Here is a 23,327-nt window from a genome sequence, read left to right as displayed (position 1 = left end):
TTCACCCTGTGGCCACTAGCTGCTTGCCCCCGGAGCCGATGCGAGTGTCCGGCGGGAGCGATGACCGGCGTCGGGCACCCGTGATCGCTTGTGACACAGTGCGAACCGGGAGCTCCCGGTTCTTTTAGGGGAGAAATGACTGATCGTATGTTCATTCAAAGTATGAACAGCGGTCTGTCATTTCCCCTAGTAAGTCCCATCACCCCTTCGGTTAGAATACAGAGAGGGAACGCAATTAACAACTTGATAGCCCCCTAGTGTTAACCCCTTCCCTGCCAGTGACATTTTTACAGTAATCAGTGCATTTTTATAGCACTGATTACTGTATAAATGACAATGGTCCCAAAAATGTGTCAAAAGTGTCCTATGTGTCCGCCATAATGGTGCAGTCCCGATAAAAATCGTAGATCGCCGCCATTACTACTAAATAAAAATAATAATAATAAAAATGCCATAATTCTATCACCTATTTTGTAGATGCTATAACTTTTGCACAAACCAATCAATATACGCTTATTGCGATTTTTTTTTTTTTTTTGCCAAAAATATGTAGAAGAGTACATATCGGCCTAAACTGAGGAAAAAAATATATTTATTATAGCAAAAAGTAAAAGATATTGGAGGTAATTTACGAAAGACAACTCTACTTTGCACTGAAAGTGCACTTGGAAGTGCAGTCGCTGTAAATCTGAGGCTCCGTGCACACGTCTGAGAAACTTGACGAGCAAAACACATCGTTTTGCTCGTCGAGTTCCTTGTGAAGCCGCCGAGGATCTCGGCGAGCCAAATTTCCTCATTGACTAACGAGGAAATAGAGAACATGTTCTCTTTGGCCCGACGAGATCCTCGTCGGTTTCCTCGGCCAGAAGTGTACACATGACCGGGTTTCTCGGCAGAATACGGCTCCCATCGAGTTTCTGGCCGAATTCTGCCGAGAAACTCGTGTACGGGGCCTGAGGGGAAGATCTGAAATGAGGGGAAGCTCTGCTGATTTTATCGTCCAATCATGTGCAAGCTAAAATGTTTTTTTTTTTTTTCTTGCATGTCCCTTCGGATCTACAGCGACTGTACTTCCAAGTGCACTTTCAAGTCCACTTGCAGTGCAGTTGTAGTGCAAAGTGGATTTGCCTTTAGTAAATAACCCCTATTGTGTTTTTTTTTTTTTTTCAAAATTGTTGCTGTTCTTTTGTTTTTCAAAAAATAAAAACCGCAGAGGTAATTGGAATTGGTAATTGCAAATTGGATCATGCTCTGCTCGGGTTTTTTGCCTTCCTCTGGATCAACTGTGGGTATGGAGTTGGGTGTATGAGATTGTACTGTGTTTTTTATTTTGTTTTTTTGTTTTTTGTGGTTGAACTGGATGGACTTGTGTCTTTTTTCAACCTGACTAACTATGTAACTATGTAATCAGATACCACCAAAAGAAAGCTCTATTTGTGGGGAAAAAAGGACGCAAATTTGGTTTGGGTACAAAGTCGCACGACTGCGCAATTGTCAGTTAAAGCAACGCAGTGCCGAATTGTAAAAAGTGCTCTGGTCAGGAAGGGGGTAAAATCTTCTGGGGCTGAAGCAGTTAATGAAAGGCTAAGAACCCGGGCTTGTTTCATTTTGGGGAAAGAAAAGATCCTACCGGTAATATAATAATATAAATAATAGTCAGACCGACATTTGATTCCAAAGACAGAACATAGGACAAGGGAGCATTGGATTTATATGGAGGGAACAGATAATACCATCAGAATTGGAAGAAGTTCTTTGTGATAAAAGTAAGCTGTGCCACAGAAAACAATAACAGCATGGGCAGTATTAGGAAAAAAAAGGCTGAGAAGATTTTCTTATAATTGTGTCTAGAATTATAATTACTAAGGATAGTATGTCTGGCTTTTCCTTTGATCCGAGAAACAAATGACTTTCTTTAGGGTCAGGGAAGGATTTTTATCTCCCTGAAAGGCAAAATGTGTTCATAGCTGTCCAGGGGGGTTTGTTTAGCCTTTTTCTGATCCAGAATCATTTTAGAGAGTTTTAGCTGGATTCAGATAGCTTTACGCCGGCGTATCAGTAGATACGCCGACGTAACTCTGAATCTACGCCGTCGTAAATTTAAGCGTATTCTGGAAACCAGATACGCTTAAATTAGGCCAAGATACGAGCGGCGTAAGTCTCCTACGCCGGGTGCAATATTTACGCTGGCCGCTAGGTGGCGCTTCCGTTGAGTTTGGCGTAGAATATGCAAATGACTAGATACGCCGATTCAGAAACGTACGTACACCCGGCGAATTTTTTTTACGTCGTTTACGTACGGCTTTTTCCGGCGTAAAGTTAGTCGAACAAATAGCTGTCCTAGTCAATGTTAAAGTGGAGGTTCACCCTCAAAAAAATTCTGACATCACACGGAGTCGCGCCATCCTACCGACAGAATGCCGGTGTTTTTTTTTTTATCAGCACATACCTCTTAATCCCGGCAATCCCGCGGGAGTGGGCGTTCCCAAGCACTGCCTGTGATTGACAGGCTTCCGAAAGGCGCATACTGCGCGTCACAGGTTGCCGAAAAAACCCGAATGCCAGTGCGGCTCTATACGGCGCCTGCGCACCGGCATTCGGGTTCTGTCGGCAACCTGTGACGCGCAGTATGCGCCGTTCGGAAGCCTGTCAATCACAGGCAGTGCTTGGGAACGCCCACTCCCGCGGGATTGCCGTGAGGTGAAAATCGGGATTAAGAGGTATGTGCTGAGAAAAAAAAAAAACACCGGCATTCTGTCGCTAGGATGGCGCGACTCCGTGTGATGTCGGAATTTTTTTTAAAGGGTGAACCTCCACTTTAAGTATGGCCGTCGTTCCCGCGGCGAAATTTGAATTTTTTACGTCGTTTGCGTAAGTCGTTCGTGAATGGGGCTGGACGTAATTTACGTTCACGTCGAAACTAATACGTCCTTGCGGTGTACTTTGGAGCAATGCACACTGGGATATGTACACAGACGGCGCATGCGCCGTTTGTAAAAAACGTCAATCACGTCGGGTCACCAAACATTAACATAAAACACGCCCCCCCATCCTCATTTGAATTAGGCGTGCTTACACCGGCCCCATTTACGCTACGCCGCCGTACCTTAGGAGGCAAGTGCTTTGTGAATACAGCACTTGCCTCTCTGACTTACGGCGGCGTAGCTTAAATACGATACGCTACGCCGCCTGAAAGATGCGCCACCCTACCTGAATCTAGCTATTTATGTTTATTTTTTTTTATTTTTTTTTAAAACAAAATAATATATTTAAGTAAATTGGTCAACTAAAGCAGAGTTGACGTGGCCATACTCCACTCTCTCTTTTCCCTATATTAATAATGCATAAGTCCTTTCATGATTTGTGAGCCAAACCTATATATGAGGCTGGCATAAAATCCCCTCTCCCAGGCTTGAGAAGAAAGAGAATAGAATAGAATGTTGTTTTCTCTTCTCCTTCTCTGCAGTTTGATTCACATAATGTCCACAAGGACAACCCTGTCACAAGTACATAGAGAAGTGTATTATTTTATCTGATGTACCATCTTAACGGCTTATGTACATTAAAATACCTATATTGTCAAAAGTATTGGAACGCCTGCCTTTACACACAAATGGACTTTAATGGCATCCCAGTCTTAGTCCAAAGGGTTCAATATTGAGTTGGCCCACCCTTTGCAGCTATAACAGCTGTGTCTTTGCGAATGTTTGACCATTCTTCCAGAAGCACATTTGTGAGGTCAGGCACTGATGTTGCAAGAGAAGGCCTGGCTCGCAGTCTCCGCTCTAATTCATCCCAAATGAATGTTCTATCGGGTTGAGGTCAGGACTCTGTGCAGCCCAGTCAAGTCCCTTCACCCCAGACTCACTCATCCATAGTTTTATGGATTTTGCTTTGTGCACTGGTGCGCAGTCATGTTGGAACAGGAAGGGGCCATCCCCAAACTGTTCCCACATTGTTGGGAGCATGAAATTGTCCACAATGTCTCAGTATGCTGACGCCCTAAGAGTTCCCTTCCCTGGAACTAAGGGGCCAAGCCCAACCCCTGAAAAACAACCCCGCACCATAATCCCCCTCCACCAAATAATTTGGACCAGTGCACAAAGCAAGGTCCATGAAGACATGGATGAGCGAGTTTGCGTTGGAGGAACTTGACTGTCCTGCACTTCAATCTGATAGAACACTTTTGGGATGAATTAAAGTGGAAACTGCAAGCCAGCCGTCCAACATCAATGCCCGACCTCACAAATGTACTTCTGGAAGAATGGTCAAACATTCCCATAGACACACTCCTAAACCTTGTGGACAGCCTTCCCAGAAGAGTTGAAGCTGTTATATCTGCAAAGGGTGGGCCAACTCATTATTGAACCCTACGGACTAAGACTGGGATGCCATTAAAGTTCATGTGCCTGTAAAGGCAGGCGTGCCAATATTTTTAACAATATAGTGTATTTGTGAGTGCATTGCATTAAGACCATTATAATACACCAAATAGAATTAGATGGCTCCAAACACATTTATGTTCCTATTCTTTTTTTTATATATTTTATATGTAAATAAACCCATCAACTTATCAACCAGCAAGAGCTAGGAAGAGGTCATGGCCACACAACTGACCACAAGAGATGGAGACATGCCGTGCATCTGCACAACATCCCGTGACTCCCAGCAGTGATCACGTTTGAAAAATGACCTTGACACCACAGATCTGTTTACGTCCTTGTCGTGGTCAGTGTAACCTGACATGATCTCCATGTTTTTTAAAAAGAGAATAAACAGGTTAAAAAAAGTATATTCACATCAGTGGCGGCTGGTGCTCAAATTTTTTGGGGGGGCACAAACAAACAGAATTTTTTTTGAAAAACAAAACATCAATTGCAGCCACTGAGCCATCAAACGCAGCCACTGTGCCATCCCAAATGCCGCCACTGTGCCCATTAACGCAGCCACTGTGCCCATCAAATGCTGTCATGATGCCCATCAAATGCTCCCAGTGTGCCCATCTTATGCAGCCACTGTGAAAAATGCTGCCAGTGTGCCCATCATGTGCAAATGTAAGTGTAAAATGATTTCGCTACCCCAAAATAACAACAAGAAACCCTAAAAAAGGGGATGGGGAGGTGAAGCAGCTGCACAAGAATGTGACAAAATTCAAAAGGAGTGTAGGTGAATGTGTAGCGCTATGTATTAATGTAATGTGAAAAAACACCACATAATATAATATTGTGTGGTGTTTTTTCACATTACACTAATACGTAGAACTACACATTCACCTACACTGCCCATCATATGTGGTCACTGTGCCAAATTCTGACAGTGTGCCCATCATATGCTGCCAGTGTGCCCATCATATGCTGCCAGTGTGCCCATCAAATGCTGCTGGTGTGCCCATCAAATGCTGCTGGTGTGCCCATCAAATGCTGCCGGTGTGCCCATTAAATGCTGCCAGTGTGCCCATCATATACTGCCACTGTGCCAAATGCTGCCAGTGTGCCCATAAAATGCTGCCAGTGTGACCCCCGCCCGCTGGCCATCTGCCCGGCACTTACCCTTTCTTGGTGGGGCAGCGGGTGATGGTAACAAGCGGGGTCCTTCATCTCTCCTGCGTGGCCCGGCACGTCTCCACACATTCCTCATCTCCGACTCCCGTCCTCTCGTCCCGTCAGGCGTCCAATAGCGACGCCTGTTGTTTCTGCCAATCAGGTGACAGGGTAACCAGACCCGGTGCACCTGATTGGCTGAGAGGCGGGTCAATGTTAGGGAAACAATGTATTTGGTTCCCTAACACAAAACTGAGTAATCAGCGAACACACAGCAGTGCGCCCGCTGTTTACCCTTTTGGAAGCCTATTAAGCCAATCAGGCACATCCAAAACACCACCGTTGTAATTCATATGCCCGGTGCCTGACAAGGGGTCGGGTACATGAATACGGGGCGGCAGCGGCGAAAATAGATAGACTCATGCAATGCATGAGTCTATCTATGTGAGAGAGCAGGAGAGGGGGACGAGCAGGAGAGGGGGGGGGGTGCTCCTGCGCCCTTTATGGACGCACCACCACTGATTCACATACACACTGTATATTCATTTTTGTGGGGTAACATACTTTAAAATTAGACTCAGAAGAAGGCATGCTTTTAGGTGCTTTCAGAGATAAATGGGTTGGCATCGTGGTGCTCTTATTAAATTTTTACAATATGTGCTTTTTACATTTCTTTTTCATATATTTGAACTACCGTGGCAGCCGCACAAAGTAGAGATTTTTATAAGAATGTTTTTTTACAATCCGTTTGTCAAACTTTTAAAAGGCATTTATTCTGAATTTCCATAAGTGGAAATAGAAGCAATATGATATGTTAACACCGTATTCCATCTCTTTCGGAAAGGTTTTACCCGAGCTGGACAGTTGCAAAGCACAAATGCATTTGTAAACACGACCTAGTTTGAAACTTTCCTTCTCTCCATTAGACTAATGCTGAATCATTCAAGAGGTCTTTGAGGACACGGCTCTTCAGAAGCATCAATTGCCTTCCCTTTAGTAATCTTTTACCTTCGCCACTTCATAGTGCACACCGCCCCATCATCTCCACTCTACATATTTCTCCAACTAATGTACTGTTGACATCACTTCATACTCAGTCCTCCTGCTTGCCTATTAGAACATTTTTAATTTACTTATATTTTGAGCATTAAAAGATTGTCAAGGGAAAAATACAGGGAGATGTCATTGTTGATCGCAGTCTGATAAGGCTGATTGCCAAAACTGATTTCCTTGGCATAAAGCAAACCTGGTAGATGCCTGGTCCCCCCTGCTGCCTGCGTTTTTTCCTCACATGACTCCTACATCGTTGCGGGACACAGTATTGAATCTAGGCCAGTGGGAGGATCCAGACCACACGGCAAGGGGACCAGCACAGTGGTGGCTGGTGCTCAGTTTTTCATTGGGGGGGGGGCTTGCGGCCCCCCCCATCCAGCCTACCAACCACATAAACCCACCCCAGTGCTCGATCAATCGCCCGTTGCCCACCATGCCCCCCGCCAGGCCTGCACTTACCCCATACCGGACACAGTATTGAATCTAGGCCAGTGGGAGGATCCAGACCACACGGCAGGGGGACCAGCACAGTGGCGACTGGTGCTCAGTTTTCTTGGGGGGGGTGGCCTGCAGCCCCCCCCATCCAGCCTAGAAACCACATAAACCCACCCCAGTGCTCGATCAATCGCCTGTTGCCCTCCATGTACCCCTCCAGGCCTGCACTTACCCCATACCGGACACAGTATTGAATCTAGGCCAGTGGGAGGATCCAGACCCCACGGCAGGGGGACCAGCACAGTGATGGCTGGTGTTCAATTTTCCAATGCTCGATCAATCGCCTGTTGCCCGCCAGGCCCCCCAGCCAGCCAACCAACCATATATACCCACCCACCCCCGGCGCTCGATCAATCGCTGCTTTCCCCCCACATCGCTCGATCAATTGCCCGTTGCCCACATGGCCCCCCCGCAAGCTATACACTTACGCCATGCAGGTGGCGGTTTCCCCCCTGTGTCTCCTCCTGAGTCCCGGCAGTCGCTTCTCCTCCCAGCCAATCAGGAGTTAGGACTCGCGGCCAATCGGGTCTTAGGTCTCCTGGCCAATCGGGTCTCAGGACACGCTTCCTGATTGCCCGGGAGGAGAAACAGGAAGAAGTTAGCAAATATTCGTTTGCTGATGACACACAACCCCTTTTGAAGACAATTCTCTGGCTCCAACCATGCGCTTCTAAAAAAAACAAAAAAAAAAAAAAATTGGAATCCATGCGTAGATTAGGGTCCGAGTGCATGAATTAGGGGGGCAGCGCCCCTAATGGATGGGCTGCCACTGGACCAGCATCTGACATAACTAAAAGTGTGTTGGATGCAAAAGTCACTGCGTAGCAAAGAGTAAAGTCATCTTTACCTGCAAGGTGCTTTTAAAAAGATTTATGGTGACAGGGTCACTTTGAACACAGTCTAACGGTGGCCACATATGCTTTGGGTTTGTTTTATCCTGATTGTTGTTCGACTGACTTCTAACTTATTTAGACTTAATTTAGATCTGATTTGACCAAACTTAGCTGATCAGCCAGGACAGAAAATGATTGTTTTGCATCGATCGGCAGCAGCAAGATACTTTGCTCATTAATGGAATTGTATTTGATCAGATACAGTAATGAGATGATAAAACGAATATGATAATCAATGATCACAAGTTACGATCTTATCTTAACTATCGATCCAAATCCACTTATTAGATGTATTGATCAAATGGGTTGTCAGTTATAGATTCGTCAAAACAGATTGGTCAGAAAAAGAAATCAATCATTTATCGAAAGCGTGCATGGCCACCAAGTCATTGACCTTAATCAGGAGTTCTGACTTGTTAATGTCTCAGAAATAAAGAAGCAGGAGATCAGCATGATAGCCAGTTAAGTCTTTTCCAAAATAATATACTAAATTATTAAGTAATAGGAATGCACTGATACCGGTACCAATACCAGGCATTTAAGTGAGTATCGGTACTCGCCCAAATGCTCCTGATACTGAAACTGATACTTTGCTTGTGATTTCCATCAATACAAAATGAATCCGCGCAAATCGCACTGCAATGAATCACATGCGATTTGAACAGGAAAGGTATTAAAGCGCTATCTAGTGGGCAGTTTAGAACTCACAGTACACATCTAGTAGAAAATCACAGCCGCTAAAGTGGCTCAAAGGGCTGGAGGAGATGTAGAGGCAGTCCACCCCGAAGCTGACATAACTTGCGCCTTATACCCAGGGGGTCCTGGAGCTTCTCCTCCAGCTCTGAGCACCTCCAGCGGCCCTGATTTTCTACCAGATATGTACTGTGAGTTTTAACATTGTTTAACCTTTGTTTTAACCTTCAATGCAATTTGGCAACCTGAAGGTGTTCTGTGCACAGTTTTCTCAAAGGATTTTAACCGCCCCAATACTGGGCACTTTTACCCCCTTCCTGCCCAAGCCATTTTTCAGCTTTCAGCGCTGTCACACTTTGAATAACAATTGCGCGGTCATGCAACACTGTACCCAAATTAATAATTTCCCCCCCACAAATAGAGCTTTCTTTTGGTGGTATTTGATCACCTCTGCAGTTTTTATTTTTTGCGCTATAAACAATTTTGAAAAAAAAAGCAATATTTTTGACTTTTTCCTATAATAAATATCCCCCAAAAATATATAAAAAAACAAATATTTTCCCCAGTTTTGGCCGATACGTATTCTTCTACATATTTTTGGTAAAAAAAATCGCAAATAGTGTATATTGATTGTTTTGCACAAAAGTTATATTGGCTGCAAAATAGGGGAAAGATTTATAGCATTTTTATTTTTTATTTATTTTTTACTAGTCATGGCGGCGATCAGTGATTTTTATCGTGACTGCGATATTGTGGCGGACATATTAGACACTTTTGACAATTTTGGGACAATTCACATTTATACAGCGAACAGTGCTATAAATATGCTCTGATTACTGTGTAAATGTGACTGGCAGGGAAGGGGTTAACACTAGGGGGCGATCAAGGGGTTAAATGTGTACCCTAGGGAGTGATTCTAACTGTAGGGGGAGGGGACTGACTGGGGGAGGTGACCGATCAGTGTCCCTATGTACAAGGGCCACACCATCGGTCTCCTCTCCCTGACAGGACATGGATTTGTGTGTTTACACACACAGATCCACGGTCCTGCTCAGTTACTGGGCAATCGCAGGTGCCTGGTGGACATCACGGCCACCGGGCACGCGCATCGGGTTCCCTGTGACGCGGCAGGTGCACACCCCCTAGTGGCTCGGGAAGGCCAAGACGTCATATGACGTCCGCTCAGAACGAGAGGCTTATCGTAATGCCGTCCTATGACGGCGGGCGATAGGCTAGTGGTTAAAGGCCCCTGCTTCCTAGAACTGAGTCCCAGTTAGACAGGCAATAAAAGGTCTCCTCACTGGTTCTCAATATGATATATTTTACTAATTCACAGCTGGTTCCGTGTCACTGGCCACCCAATGTGGGGGAACCACAAACTCCACAGGCCCTCCAAGTTCTCCAGACTTCCTTCCTATAGCTCCCCAGGCCCAGAACATTTAAAGCCACTTGTATTAGATATTCTGGTCCAGTAAGTGCTACACAAAAGATGGTTAAAGTGGAGGTTCACCCGGAAATGTTAATTTTTAACATTAGATTCATGCTCATTTTGTCAAGGGGAATCGGGTAGTTTTTTTAAAAACGAAGCAGTACTTACCGTTTTAGAGAGCGATCTTCTCCGCCGCTTCCGGGTATGGGCTGCGGGACTGGGCGTTCCTATTTGATTGACAGGCTTCCGACGGTCGCATCTATCGCGTCACGATTTTCCGAAAGTAGTCGAACGTCGGTGTGCAGGTGTCGTATAGAGCCGCACCGACGTTCGGCTTCTTTCGACTACTCGTGAAGCGATAGATGCGACCGTCGGAAGCCTGTCAATCAAATAGGAACGCCCAGTCCCGAAGACCATACCCGGAAGCGGCGGAGAAGATCGCTCTCTAAAACGGTAAGTAGTGCTTCGTTTTTTAAAAAACTACCCAATTCCCCTTGACAAAATGAGCATCAATCTAATGTTAAAAAATTTTTTTCGTGTGAACTACCGCTTTAAGTTGTACAATTGAAACATAAGCAGCAATTTTCACATATCCAAAAGCTGACAAATGATTCTTTAAATCTGGTTGACTTGGTAACTTTGTAACAAGAAATGCTATTGATTAACCCTCTGCCATGTGAATTACGGTAAGTCAGGCGTTCACTTACTAGAGATTAGCTACCAAAGTTCACCTGATGCACATTGCTCAAGATGTATGTGTAATGTGTAAACATAGATGTACAAACTGGCCTCGGAGATTGTAAGGAACATTTATGAAAGAATTCTTAATGTTTCTAGCAAAAGCGTTCTTGACCTTGTACCAGCTATTGTCCAACAAAGTCTTTATTTCTCAGCAGAACAAGCAGGCTGTATGCAGCTTGTCACATTGCACATGTTCTAGAAAATAAATGTGTACTAAAGATAAGCAAATCCATTTGCCTGACTCAAGGTTCAATTCTGATTGTGTAAACTGGCAGGTATGCATATATAAGCAATTAAACTGAAGAAAGACAAGAATTGGTAAAGATCTACATTGGACCAATGCCAATTCTCTCTTGTGTGCCAGGAACCTCTCTGAGATCCAATCAGGCAGTGGGAAATCCAAAGGAGAATTCCTATTTAAGGCTTTAAAGTGATTGTAGCCGTATTAGTGCACTTGGGACAGAAACAATTGAGTAATGTCCGTGATACTTTTTTTTATTTCCACTAACATACAATTTTTCAGGACAGTCTTTCAGGGTATTTCCCCTTTTTTCATGGTGTTTTTTTAAAGTATCATGGACAGTACTCAATCGTTTCTATTTAAAGGAGAAATACAGGCAGGTATAAAAGACGCACATTGACACACTTCTGTTTTCATAATTAAATCATTAAACATATATCCATTTTAATTGCAGCTAGTGTAGGTACCTGTACTTTACTTGGTGTCAATCTCTTGCAGTCTCCCATGCAGCGGCACTCAGACTGAAAAAGGTGGAAATTAGGAGCCAATAAGGTCGCGTACACACGGTCGGACAAAACCGATGAGAATGGATCGAGGTTCAGTTTCATCGGTCCAAACCGACCGTGTGTATAGCCCATCGGTCTGTTTTCCTTCGGTCCAAAATTTTAAAACATGCTTTAAAATCGAACCGATTGCCCGCTGCCCGATCGGTCCAAACCGATGGTTAGTACAGAAAGCATCGGTTCAAAACCCGCGCATGCTCAGAATCAAGTCGACGCATGCTTGGAAGCATTGAACTTCATTTTATTCAGCACGTCGTGTGTTTGACCTCACCGCGTTCTGACCCGATCGGATTTTGGAACGATGGTGTGTACACACATCAGACCATCAGGCCACTTCAGTGGTGAACCGATGGAAATGGCCCGTTGGACCATTCTCATCGGTTTGGAATGACCGTGTGTACGCGGCCTAAGGTGTGCATGCAAATATGCTGTCAAGGAACATGCTAATAGAAGATGGCTGTCTAGTCAACAGGCTTGGGGGCGGAAAGGACACCCCTGTATACCTTTACTCTAAGACCCCATACACACTATGAGATTTTCTGCAGATTTTTGTCTTCAGCTTTACCAAAACCATATAATATGAGGTTAAACCTTAATGCCGCGTACACACGACCGTTTTTAATGTCATGGAAAAAAACAACGTTTTTCTCGACGTGATTCTTGTCAAGCCTGCCTTGCATACACACAATCGTTGAAAAAAATGCTTGAGCAAAGCGCAACATGTACGAAGGCACTTTAAGGAGGGAAGTTCCATTCAAATGGCGCCACCTTTTGGGCTGATTTTCCTTCTCATAACTTGCTTCTGAGCATGTGCGTTTTTTTCCACGTTGTTAAAGCCTACACACGACCGTTTTTCACGACGAGAAAAAATAGAGCAGGTTCTAAATTTTAAATGCCCGTTTTCTCGTCAATAAAAATGCTCTGGAGCCTACACATGATCGTTTTTAATGACCAATTTAAATTGCAATTTTCTCGTCATGAATAACGGTCGTGTGTAGGCAGCATTAGAGTTTCAATTTGTATGCAATCAGGCAGGCCCTTGCACTACATGGTTTTGGTAAATCTGAAGACAAAAATCTGCAGAAAATATAATAGTGTGCATGCAGGGCCGGACTTACCATTGGGCTTGACTGGGCTCAAGCCCATGGGCCCCACCCAATAGGGGGCCTCCTTTAAAAAAAAAAAATTTTTTTTTTTTTTTTTTTTTTTTTTTTTTTTTTTTTAGGGGTCCGGAGGCCCCCCGGGCCCCGTACGGCAACCCCCCTTTTTTTTATTTATTTTTTATTAAAAAAAATGTTTTTTTTAATATATTTTTTTATATATATTATTATTATTATTATTATTAAAGGGCCCAGAGGTCTCCAGGGCCCCTGGATGGCAACCCCCTTTTTTTTTTTAGGGGTCCGGAGGTCACCAGGGGCCCGGAGGCCAACCCCCCTTTTTTATTTATTTTTTATTAATATTATATTATATAATATTAAAAATATATATATATATATATATATATATATATATATATATATATATATATATATAATTTTTTTTTTTATTATTATTATTAAAGGGCCCAGAGGTTTCCAGGGCCCCCAGATGGCAACCCCCTTTTATATATATATTTTTTACAGAGGTCCCCATGTGGCAATCCGCCCTTTTTTATTTATTTTTATAAATGTTTATTTTTGTTTATATTTTTTATTAAAAGGCCCAGAGGAGCCCAGATGTCCCAGGGCCCCAGATGGCAACTTCTCTTTTTTTATAAATGTTTATTTTTTTATTCTAGGTTCTTCAAAGTAGCCACCTTTTGCTTTGATTACTGCTTGGCACACTCTTGGCATTCTCTTGATGAGCTTCAAGAGGTAGTCACCTGGCGCAGCACCCCATCACTCTCCTTCTTGGTCAAATAGCCCTTACACAGCCTGGAGGTGTGTTTGGGGTCATTGTCCTGTTGAAAAATAAATGATGGTACCAACTAAACGCAAACCGGATGGAATAGCATGCCGCTGCAAGATGCTGTGGTAGCCATGCTGGTTCAGTATAAATCCTCAACAGTGTCACCAGCAAAGCACCCCCCCACCATCACACCTCCTCCGCCATGCTTCACGGTGGGAACCAGGCATGTAGAGTCCATCCGTTCACCTTTTCTGCGTCGCACAAAGACACGGGGGTTGGAACCAAAGATCTCAAGTTTGGACTCATCAGACCAAAGCACAGATTTCCACTGGTCTAATGTCCATCCCTTGTGCTCTTTATCCCAAACAAGTCTCTTGTGCTTGTTGCCTTTCTTTAGCAGTGGTTTCCTAGCAGATATTCTACCATGAAGGCCTGATTCACACAGTCTCCTCTTACCAGTTCTAGAGAGGTGTCTGCTGCAAAAGGTGGAAGAACCGAGAATATGAAATCTATTTTCAGTTGTGTCACACTTTTCTGTTCTGTATAATTCCACATGTGTTACCTCATAGTTGTGATGCCTTCAGTGTGAATCTACAATTTTCATAGTCATGAAAATAAAGAAAACTCTTTGATTGAGAAGGGGTGTCCAAACTTTTGGTCTGTACTGTATATATATTTTTCTTTATTTCTTCTTTTTTTTGTAAAGGCCCCCCCCCCCCCACTTCTCAATTTGCGGCAGCCCCCCCGCTTCTCAATTTCAGGTGGCAGCACCCCCCTCCCCCCCGGTTCTCTTCTCCAGGGGGCCCATGCCTTAAGCTGTGTAAGGGGTAGAGTTGCCACCTTTTCTTCAAGCCAAACCTGAACACTTTAGCGGCACAGGGAAAAAGACCTGGGGCACCTTTGGGTGCCTCAAGGAGAGTGGTAATGCAGCACGCTGCGGCAAACAGTGGGTGTGGCCAAACTGCTCTTGCTGACATCATGGCTCCCCCTCAGTGATGCCAAACCTGCCCCCAGACAGCGGCCCGCATCTCCCGATTGGCAACAGAATTTTTGTGTGACTACCTCAGTTACTTGGGGAGCCACAGCCCAGTCTAAATAATGTGTCCGGGTTTCAGGCAGACTGAAACCCGGACACAAGATCCCAAACCCGAACTGTCCGGGTGATTCCTGGACAGGTGGCAACCCTAGTAAGGGGCCCCAAAATTCCTGATGGCGGCCCTGCGCATACCTCCCAACACGCACGGATTCTGCGGGACCTTCCCGCACAGACAGCTTCTTCCCGCAGTCCCGCGAAAGGGTTTATTTTCCCGCACTGCAAGAGGAGGCAGCACGGAAGCAGGAGGAACCTTAGCGGTGTGTGGAGGACTGTGGCTGCTGAAGGGAAGAAAGCCGACAGCCGGGCTAATGACAGTCTGTGGTCCCGGCTGTCGGCACAGGTGAGAGGCACTCCCCCCCCGCTCAACAACTGCAAAACCCCCCCCAGGAGGAACCGGAGTGGTGTGTGGATGTCTGCTTAAGGGAAGAGAGCCGACACATTCTGTGCACAGGTGAGAGGCACCCCCCCGCTCAACAAATTTAATGCGCCCCCCCCCCCCCCGCTCAACAACTTCAATTCGCGCCCCCCCCGCTCAACAACTTTAATGCGCCCCCCCGCTCAAGAACTATGATCCCCCCCCTCGCTCAACATCTTCGACCCCCCCCAATTCTCGGCTCCAGGGGGCCCCTTCAACACTCAAGCCCAGGGGCCCCCACCACCCTAAGTCCTGCCCTGTGTGCATGTGGCTTCAGGCTATGTTCATACTAGCCTGCACCATAAAACCCACTATTTTCTATGTGCCTTAGCAGCGACCTGCGTTTTTTCAGTGCAGAAAAAAACAGGTCACCACTCTTAGGCTGCTTTCACATTGGGGCACTTTGCAGGCGCTATAGCGCTAAAAACAGCACCTGCAAAATGCCCTTAAAGAGCCACTTCTTTCACTCCAGTGTGAAAGCCTGAGGAAGGATGCTCAAAAAGTCCTGCCAGCCGCATCTTTAGGGCACTGTAGGAGCGGTGAATACTCCTAAAGCGCCCCTGTCCATTGAAATCAATGGGCAGTGCCTCCAAACTACCGGCAAAGCTGCAGCAGCTCTTTGTGGGCGGTTTTAACCCTTTTTCGTCCGCTAGTAGGGGTTAAAAGCACCCTGCTAACGTCCGAAAAGTGCCGCAAAAGTAACAAAAAATTGTGAACGAGCCCTAAGTGGTGTTGTCCATCTGGCTGAGCTCTATTGAGTGTATTTAAAGGGGTTGTAAAGCTTCATGTTTTTTAACCTTAATGCATCCTTTGCATTAGGGTGAAAAACACCTTGCTCTCTCGGGCCCCCCAGTCCCCCCATTTTACTTACCTGAGCCATGAAACTCCATGGGTGCGATCCCGCAATGCTTTCCCCCAGCTTGAGGTGGCTCTTCATTGGAGATTGATAGCAGCGCAGCCATTGGCTCCCGCTGCTGTCAATCAAATCAATGAGGCGGAGCACCGGGGGACAGGGCGAGCTTAACCCCATTGGGAGAGCGCTTCCTAGAAGGGGGTTAGCTCTTGCGGGGAGGAGCCGAGACAGCCGTCGAGGGACCCCAGAAGACGAGGATCGGGGCCACTCTGTGCAAGTATGGTATGTTTGTTATTTAAAAACAAAATAATTAACCCTTACAACCCCTTTAATCTGTTTATTGAACTGTTTGCCTGAATGACGGGGCCTCCTAGAGTAAGATTTTTAACCATAAACTATTTATTATGTCATTTACATTAAGAAAGTGGTACGCTAAGTAAATTACATATTTACAATGAGATAATTATGTAATGTACCTATGTAACTACTAAAATAGATTATACATCTCTGCACCCAATTGTTTAATTCCTTACTGTTCCATGAATCCCCAGGCCTGTGGACAGATAGCAGAGCTTTTATCCATTACCTAGCACCATTACCCATCAAAGTGCCTGCAAGAAGTTTGTTTGCCCATTTCAAACCAGTTTAACTCTTAAAGGATAAGTCCACCCTAACACTAAAATCACTACATCTACAAACATCCACTTCCACATCCCTTCACAGCGAATCTGAAGCTGACAGCTCAGCGTGGAATTGGGTCGGATCAGCTTCAAGAATGGTATGTATACCAAATTTCTTCTTTAAAGGGTTAGAAAGGTTAGTGTTAGATTGTGGATGTCTATAGATGTAGTGTTAGGGTGCACTGATTCTTTCATTTTTATCTTCTTTATCTACCTAAAAAAATGGAAATCGAAAACTGACTGGTTGCTCTAACAGCAAAAACTGTTCATAAAACAATATGTGAGTTCATGATATGCTTGCAGCACTAGAGTCCTTGGTTCAAATCCTGGTCAGGACACTACCTGCAGAGAGTTTCCATGTTCTGCCTGTGCTTGCATGGGTTTCCTCTGGGTACGGTGGTTTCCTCCTACACTTTGCTGACATGCTGGTAGGTTAATTGGATCTTGTATAAATTGACCCTAGTATGTATATGTATGAATGTAAGACAAGGACCTTAGATTGTAAAGGAGATTGTTTAGAGATTTGACAGTTAAATTGTAACATATGTGGTCAGTGTTACAATTGGGAAAGTTATGAAAGATATAGTCTGGTTAGTTACTGCCAAACACAGCGCATCTTTAAGTGGCATTCAACTCCCCTCACCCTCCATGTTTTTTCTTCACTTACCTTAAGTGCTGTAGTGCTCTTCAAAGGTCAGGTTTGGGTGCCACACAGCAGGTTCTGTGCCATCATCATGGTCCTTTTCAGCTGGCTGCTTCTTCCAGCTGTAGGCAGCCAGTTCTGAAGGTGCACCAGACCTGTCCCCCGACCCACCCTGGTCCAGGCCCAGATACCAATTTCAGAGCACACCGACAAACACAAACTCAATCGAGGGTTTTGGAGATTTATTGTAATAGCTGAACACAGGTGGGGTAGATGACGGTGCAAAATACTCCAAAATACACTCAGGCATTAGAGGACATATTATCAGGGAAAGTACTTTGGTAGTTGCCTTAAGTATTGTTTTGAGGTAGAGGGGACAAGCTGCTAGTCTGTAAGCTCAGTCACAGTCCTTGTATCAACCTCTGGCTTCTGACCCTCAAAGCACAGGCTCACCTGCAGCTCTAGGCAAATGGTCCTATTCACTATGTCCAGAGACAGCCAGCCTCCTCCAGGCCCTCAGCCAGGGACATTCTGAGGCCTAACAGCAACAGCTCTTCAGTAACACAGACTGCCTTCCAGGGGTAGAGGCCCGTGTAGAGAGACCTCTGAACAGACCACATTTATCTTCTCCCCAGCCACATCTTTTGGGCCAGTCTCCCAGGCATTGGCTGAAGTCTGATAAATATTCATACCCAATTGACTGACCCTCCTACTCCTAGGCAATCAACTACCAGGGTTAGGGAGACCTTACTGGACGTATAAAATAAATTGCTGCTCAGTTGAGTACAGCACAGCCAAAAAAAAATGTATCCAGGCCTAGGGCAGGGTGCTACACATCTATATTGTTATGCTGTGTAGGGATCACACAGTTAAGGAGGAAGTAAACCCTGATGGGTTTTACTTCCTCTATGTTTCCCTGCAAAGGTAAAGCATAATTTGCTACTATGCATCGCATAGTAGGCCATTATTTGACACTTACCTGCAGGAGAAGCCCGCAAAGTCACAGTCTTCCACGCTGGCAGCAAGCATCCATTCTTCACCCCTCTTCTTCCGGGGGCCGCGAACTCCGGTTCTGTGACTGGCTGGAGTCGCGCGCGGGAGCTGCCTTTAACGGCATGACCCCAGCTTAAAAACGGCACAGCAGGCCCTTACAAGACAGCGCATGCACCATTGAAGGTGTTGCTTGGGGATATTTAAATTATCTCTCAGACCGTGTAGGTCTCAGAGATATTGCAAGCACCTACAGGTAAGCCTTAATCTAGGCTTACCTGTAGGCATAAGTTGTCCCTGAGGGTTTACAACTACTTTAAAGGAGAAGTACAACCAAAGCTTGTTTCCTCTCAGAAAGCTGTCACTAAAACAAGTGTCTTCTCTATATGTTATGGTGACAAATACAAATGTTGGATTTTCCCCGATTTTCTTTCCAAGTGACAATGGCCATGGAGAGAGACCTCTGAACAGACCACATTTATCTTCTCCCCAGCCACACCTTTTGGGCCAGTCTCCCAGGCATTGGCTGAAGTCAGATAAATATTCATACCCAATTGACTGACCCTCCTACTCCTAGGCAATCAACTACCAGGGTTAGGGAGACCTTACTGGACGTATAAAATAAATTGCTGCTCAGTTGAGTACAGCACAGCCAAAAAAAAAAATGTATCTTGGCCTAGGGCAGGGTGATACACATCTATATTGTTATGCTGTGTAGGGATCATACAGTTAAGGAGGAAGTAAACCCTGATGGGTTTTACTTCCTCTATTTTTCCCTGCAAAGGTAAAGCATAATTTGCTACTATGCATCGCATAGTAGGCCATTATTTGACACTTACCTGCAGGAGAAGCCCGCAAAGTCACAGTCTTCCACGCTGGCAGCAAGCATCCATTCTTCACCCCTCTTCTTCCGGGGGCCGCGAACTCCGGTTCTGTGACTGGCTGGAGTCGCGCGCGGGAGCTGCCTTTAACGGCATGACCCCAGCTTGAAACGGCACAGCAGGCCCTTACAAGACAACACATGCGCCGTTGAAGGCGTTGTTTGGGGAAATTTTAAATGTCTCTGAGACCGTGTAGGTCTCGGAGATATTGCAAGCACCTACAGGTAAGCCTTAAAGCGGATCTCCACTCTAAAGTGGAGTCCCGCTGATCGGCACCCTCCCCCCCTCCGGTGTCACATTTGACACCTTTCAGGGGGGAGGGGGGTGCAGATACCTGTCTACAGACAGGTATCTGCACCCACTTCCGGCCCTACGATACGGGCAAAGGACGGGTTTTTTCCTTACCTTCCGTCCGTCCCCCGTTGTATGCTGGGAACACTCGGCTCCCAGCACACAGCGGGAGCCAATCGGCGGGCGCAGCGCGACTCGCGCATGCGCCGTAGGGAACTGGGCAGTGAAGCCGGAGCGCTTCACTTCCTGGTTCCCTCACCGTGGATGGAGGGGGGAGCAGCAGGGTGACGAGCGATCGGCTCGTCATCTGCTGCGATCACCGCTGGACTCCAGGACAGGTAAGTGTCCTTATATTAAAAGTCAGCAGCTGCAGTATTTGTAGCTGCTGGCTTTTAATATATTTGTTTAGTGGCACATCCGCTTTAATCTAGGCTTACCTGTAGGTGTATGTTGTCCCTGAGGGTTTACAACCACTTTAAAGGAGAAGTACAACCAAAGCTTGTTTCCTCTCAGAAAGCTGTCACTAAAACAAGTGTCTTCTTTATATGTTATGGTGACAAATACAAATGTTGGATTTTCCCCTATTTTCTTTCCAAGTGACAATGGACTCAGCAGGAACAGATGTTCTGTTCCTTTTTACCCCCAGGTGAATTTTTTAAAACTAAAAGTTTTTGTCTTTAGGCAAGTCAAGAAGTGCTCAGGAGTTTGTTATTTTACATTAGTAGCCAAATATTAATGATGGGTTTATTCCAAGTATTTGTAGCATGGAGCAGATAGCTTTTGCTAGGGGTTGAGGTTGAGTTGAGGTTGAAGAGCCTAATGTGTCCCAGAAGTACAAAAAGAGCTTTTAGTGGTAAATGCTGAAAACATTTTATACCTTACCCTGAACTGATTACGGTATATATATATATATATATATATATATATATATATATATATATATATATATATATATACACACATTTGAAAAGGGACTGTGGACAATACTTTTGATATTAGACAACAAACCCTTCAGTGGGTTCTTAAAAAAAGGTAAATGTGAGTTTCACCATCTTTTCTACATTTCCTGAGGAAGGTAAAATCTGACTTTTTCCTACTAAAGGCTACTTTGACACTTTAAATTGTGCTTTTTACAGGTTGGAAGTGAGAAAAGATCTCCTTGCTGGAGTTCACAAGAGCTTAAACTTCACACCTTCAGATCTTCTATTGTTCTGTTGTGAGCTGCACAACCTGGAGTTCTTCTTCCATAAATTCCTTGTAGAAACTAGTTGGAGTCTACATATATTTTAATGGTCACTGTATTTTTGCAAGGAATATATGGAAAATGCATTCCAGACAAAGAAACCAGGAAGTCTAGCTCCCAGTAGAGCCCTGACTGTCATGCCCTGGACCAAAAGTAAGGGAGATCCCCTTGCCATAAAGGGTAGAGTTCCAAAGGTCTGCTTTAATTGCTTTTTGTCTTGACTAAAATATGTGAAATTTATGTTGATCTATGTGTTTATTGTGCTTTGTTCTGCTTTCTTTGGTGATTTGCACTTTTGCCTTCGCTAATGTTTCATCTCATTTCTTCCCGCATCGCTAGGAAAGTAACGATATCCTGTTAGTGGATTTACACACTGAAATCGACACCAATCAAAACTGCATTAAAGGAAATCCTTTCACCCACTCTTGTTCTTCTGTTCCTCATCCCAAAGCACGGTCACCTTTCTCATCTGAAAACCCATTTTCCACCAATCTCAACTTTTTTCCTGCACCTAATCCAGATCCTTTTAGTGATGATCCTTTTGCAACTGCAGATCAATCAACTTCTTCTCCACATGATTCTTCTAAATCTGTCAATCGTGAAACTGAAAACGCAAAAAGCCTAAGGAACGGGCCCGACAGCAATGGGAATCTAACTGACGACATTGAGTTTGGGCAGCAGTTTGACCAAATAACTAGCCATTCCGGTAAACAGGAGCAAAAGTCAGACCAGTGGCCTTTTAATGGTAACCAGTCTGCTCCTGTTGCAAGGACTCAAAATGGCGTGCTAGGACACAAAGAAAATGGTTCTCTAAGCAGACCTAAACCAAATCCATTTAGTGACTGCTCATCCAAAGCAGGGGATGTGCAAAATGGCTTAAAGAACTCAGAGGGGAATTTCAGTCACAAGAGCGGCAATGTCAGCCCACATTCTTCTGACCCTATAACTATTAGCCCTCCACCTCAGAGCACCAAGCCTGGAAGAGGAAGGAGATGTGCAAAGGTGATTTTATTTTTTTAATACACTTTTTCTGTGGTGAATAGCAGATTTCCACAGTTAGGCTGGGTTCACACCAGTCCGGTGCGAATTCCAGTTCCGTTTTCCCTGCGAAGAGAAAAATCAGCTGTTCAGCGGTTCCTCTCCGTTGTAGCCGCAGATCAGCTGAGCAGGGAGAGAGGGGAGGTGTAGTGAGGAGGGGGTGTTCACAACGCATCTGCGAATCAGATGCGTTCCCATAGAAGATAATGGGCCTGAATTCGCACCTGAGCCGGACCCAAATGCCTAGAAAACGCACACGGTTTTTGGGCAATGCGGAGTGCGAATGCACCGCAGATATGTGAACCAGCCTCATTCAAATGAATGTATTTTAAAATGTCCTGCGAATTGGACGCAGTGTAAGCCGCATCCAATTCACATAGGTGTGAACCCAGCCTAAATGAAGACAGCTGAAAAATATGTATTTGGTGCATACATATTATCAGTGGTACAGGGTAATGTAGCTCCCATCATTAAGGATGATGTGCTGCTCTCTTCTCTGTGTTGTCCCTGAACAATGACAGTTTTTATACAGTTATGTTTTTTTTGGAGAAAGGGCTCAGTTTCACAGGCATATGCATGCTGGATATATTGTTTTGAAGTTGTGACACTCAAAGCTAAATGAAGATGCACTTCTAGCTTAGACAGCAATAATAATAGTTGCATATAAGAAAAATAAGATCCCTGATTTCAGTTTGATGTGAAGGGTTGACATTGCATATATTAGTACCTCTCAGTCTTTGATTTCTTTTTCCTTTTCTGTCTTTAACTACTTGCCGACCGCCCACCGTCGTTATACGTCCTCACTTTAGAGATGAATATCTCGGTAACGGCAGCAGCTGCTGCCACAATCGAGATATTCATCTCTTCTGTGGGCGGCCGTGTTAACGATAATGGCGGTCTCCGCGGCGGATTCGCCGTGAGATCGCCGTTATCGGTGGCGGGAGAGGGCCCCCCCCTCCCGCCGCTCTCCCGCGCCCTCCGCTGCTTACCGTAGCCGTCGGTAGCGGCGGAGGAGATCGCGACCATCTGGCAGCTGAGCGGGGACGAGACTGAAGGAAAAATCTCCTTCGCCCGTCCCCATAGCTCCGCTGGGGGGAAGTGACGTCAAAACGTCAGTCCCGCCCAGCGTCTTAAAGAAACATTTTTTTTTTTTTGTCATTTGAAAAAATGACATTTCCAAATGCATTTTTTGCATTTAAGCCCAAATATGAGATCTGAGGTCTTTTTGACCCCAGATCTCATATTTAAGAGGACCTGTCATGCTTTTTTCTATTACAAGGGATGTTTACATTCCTTGTAATAGGAATAAAAGTGATAATTTTTTTTTTTCAGTGTTAAAAATTCTAAAATAAATAAAAATAAATGCGAAAAGCAAAAAAAAATTTTTTTAAAGCGCCCCGTCCCGACGAGCTCGCGCGTAGAAGCGAACGTATACGCGAGTAGCGCCGACATATGAAAACGGTATTTAAACCACACAAGTGAGGTATCGCCGCGATCGTTAGAGCGAGAGCATTAATTTTAGCCTTAGGCCTACTCTGTAACTCAAAAAATGCAACCTGTAGAATTTTTTAAACGTCGCCTATCAAGATTTTTAAGGGTAAAAGTTTGACGCCATGCCACGAGCGGGCGCAATTTTTAAGCGTGACATGTTGGGTATCA

General features: G+C 44.9%; 1 protein-coding gene across 3 annotated transcripts in view; it reads left to right on the top strand.

The window, feature by feature from the left end:
- Positions 1-23,327, top strand: part of DAB2 (DAB adaptor protein 2) — a 267,105-nt gene that overhangs the window by 196,087 nt on the left and 47,691 nt on the right. For 2 of the 3 annotated variants that reach the window (XR_005747128.1, XM_040338682.1), the window contains exon 10: positions 20,970-21,632. The exons of the other annotated variant lie outside the window; for it this stretch is intronic. Coding sequence is in view for 1 of the 2 variants with exons in the window: in XM_040338682.1 (XP_040194616.1) it covers positions 20,970-21,632 (663 nt within the window). In the remaining variant the exon portion in view is untranslated. The remainder of the gene's footprint in view (positions 1-20,969; positions 21,633-23,327) is intronic. 3 annotated transcript variants of the gene reach the window in all.

Source organism: Rana temporaria, chromosome 1 (assembly GCF_905171775.1).
Source record: "Rana temporaria chromosome 1, aRanTem1.1, whole genome shotgun sequence".
NCBI lineage: Eukaryota > Metazoa > Chordata > Amphibia > Anura > Ranidae > Rana > Rana temporaria.
This window is presented reverse-complemented; position numbering and strand designations above follow the sequence as displayed.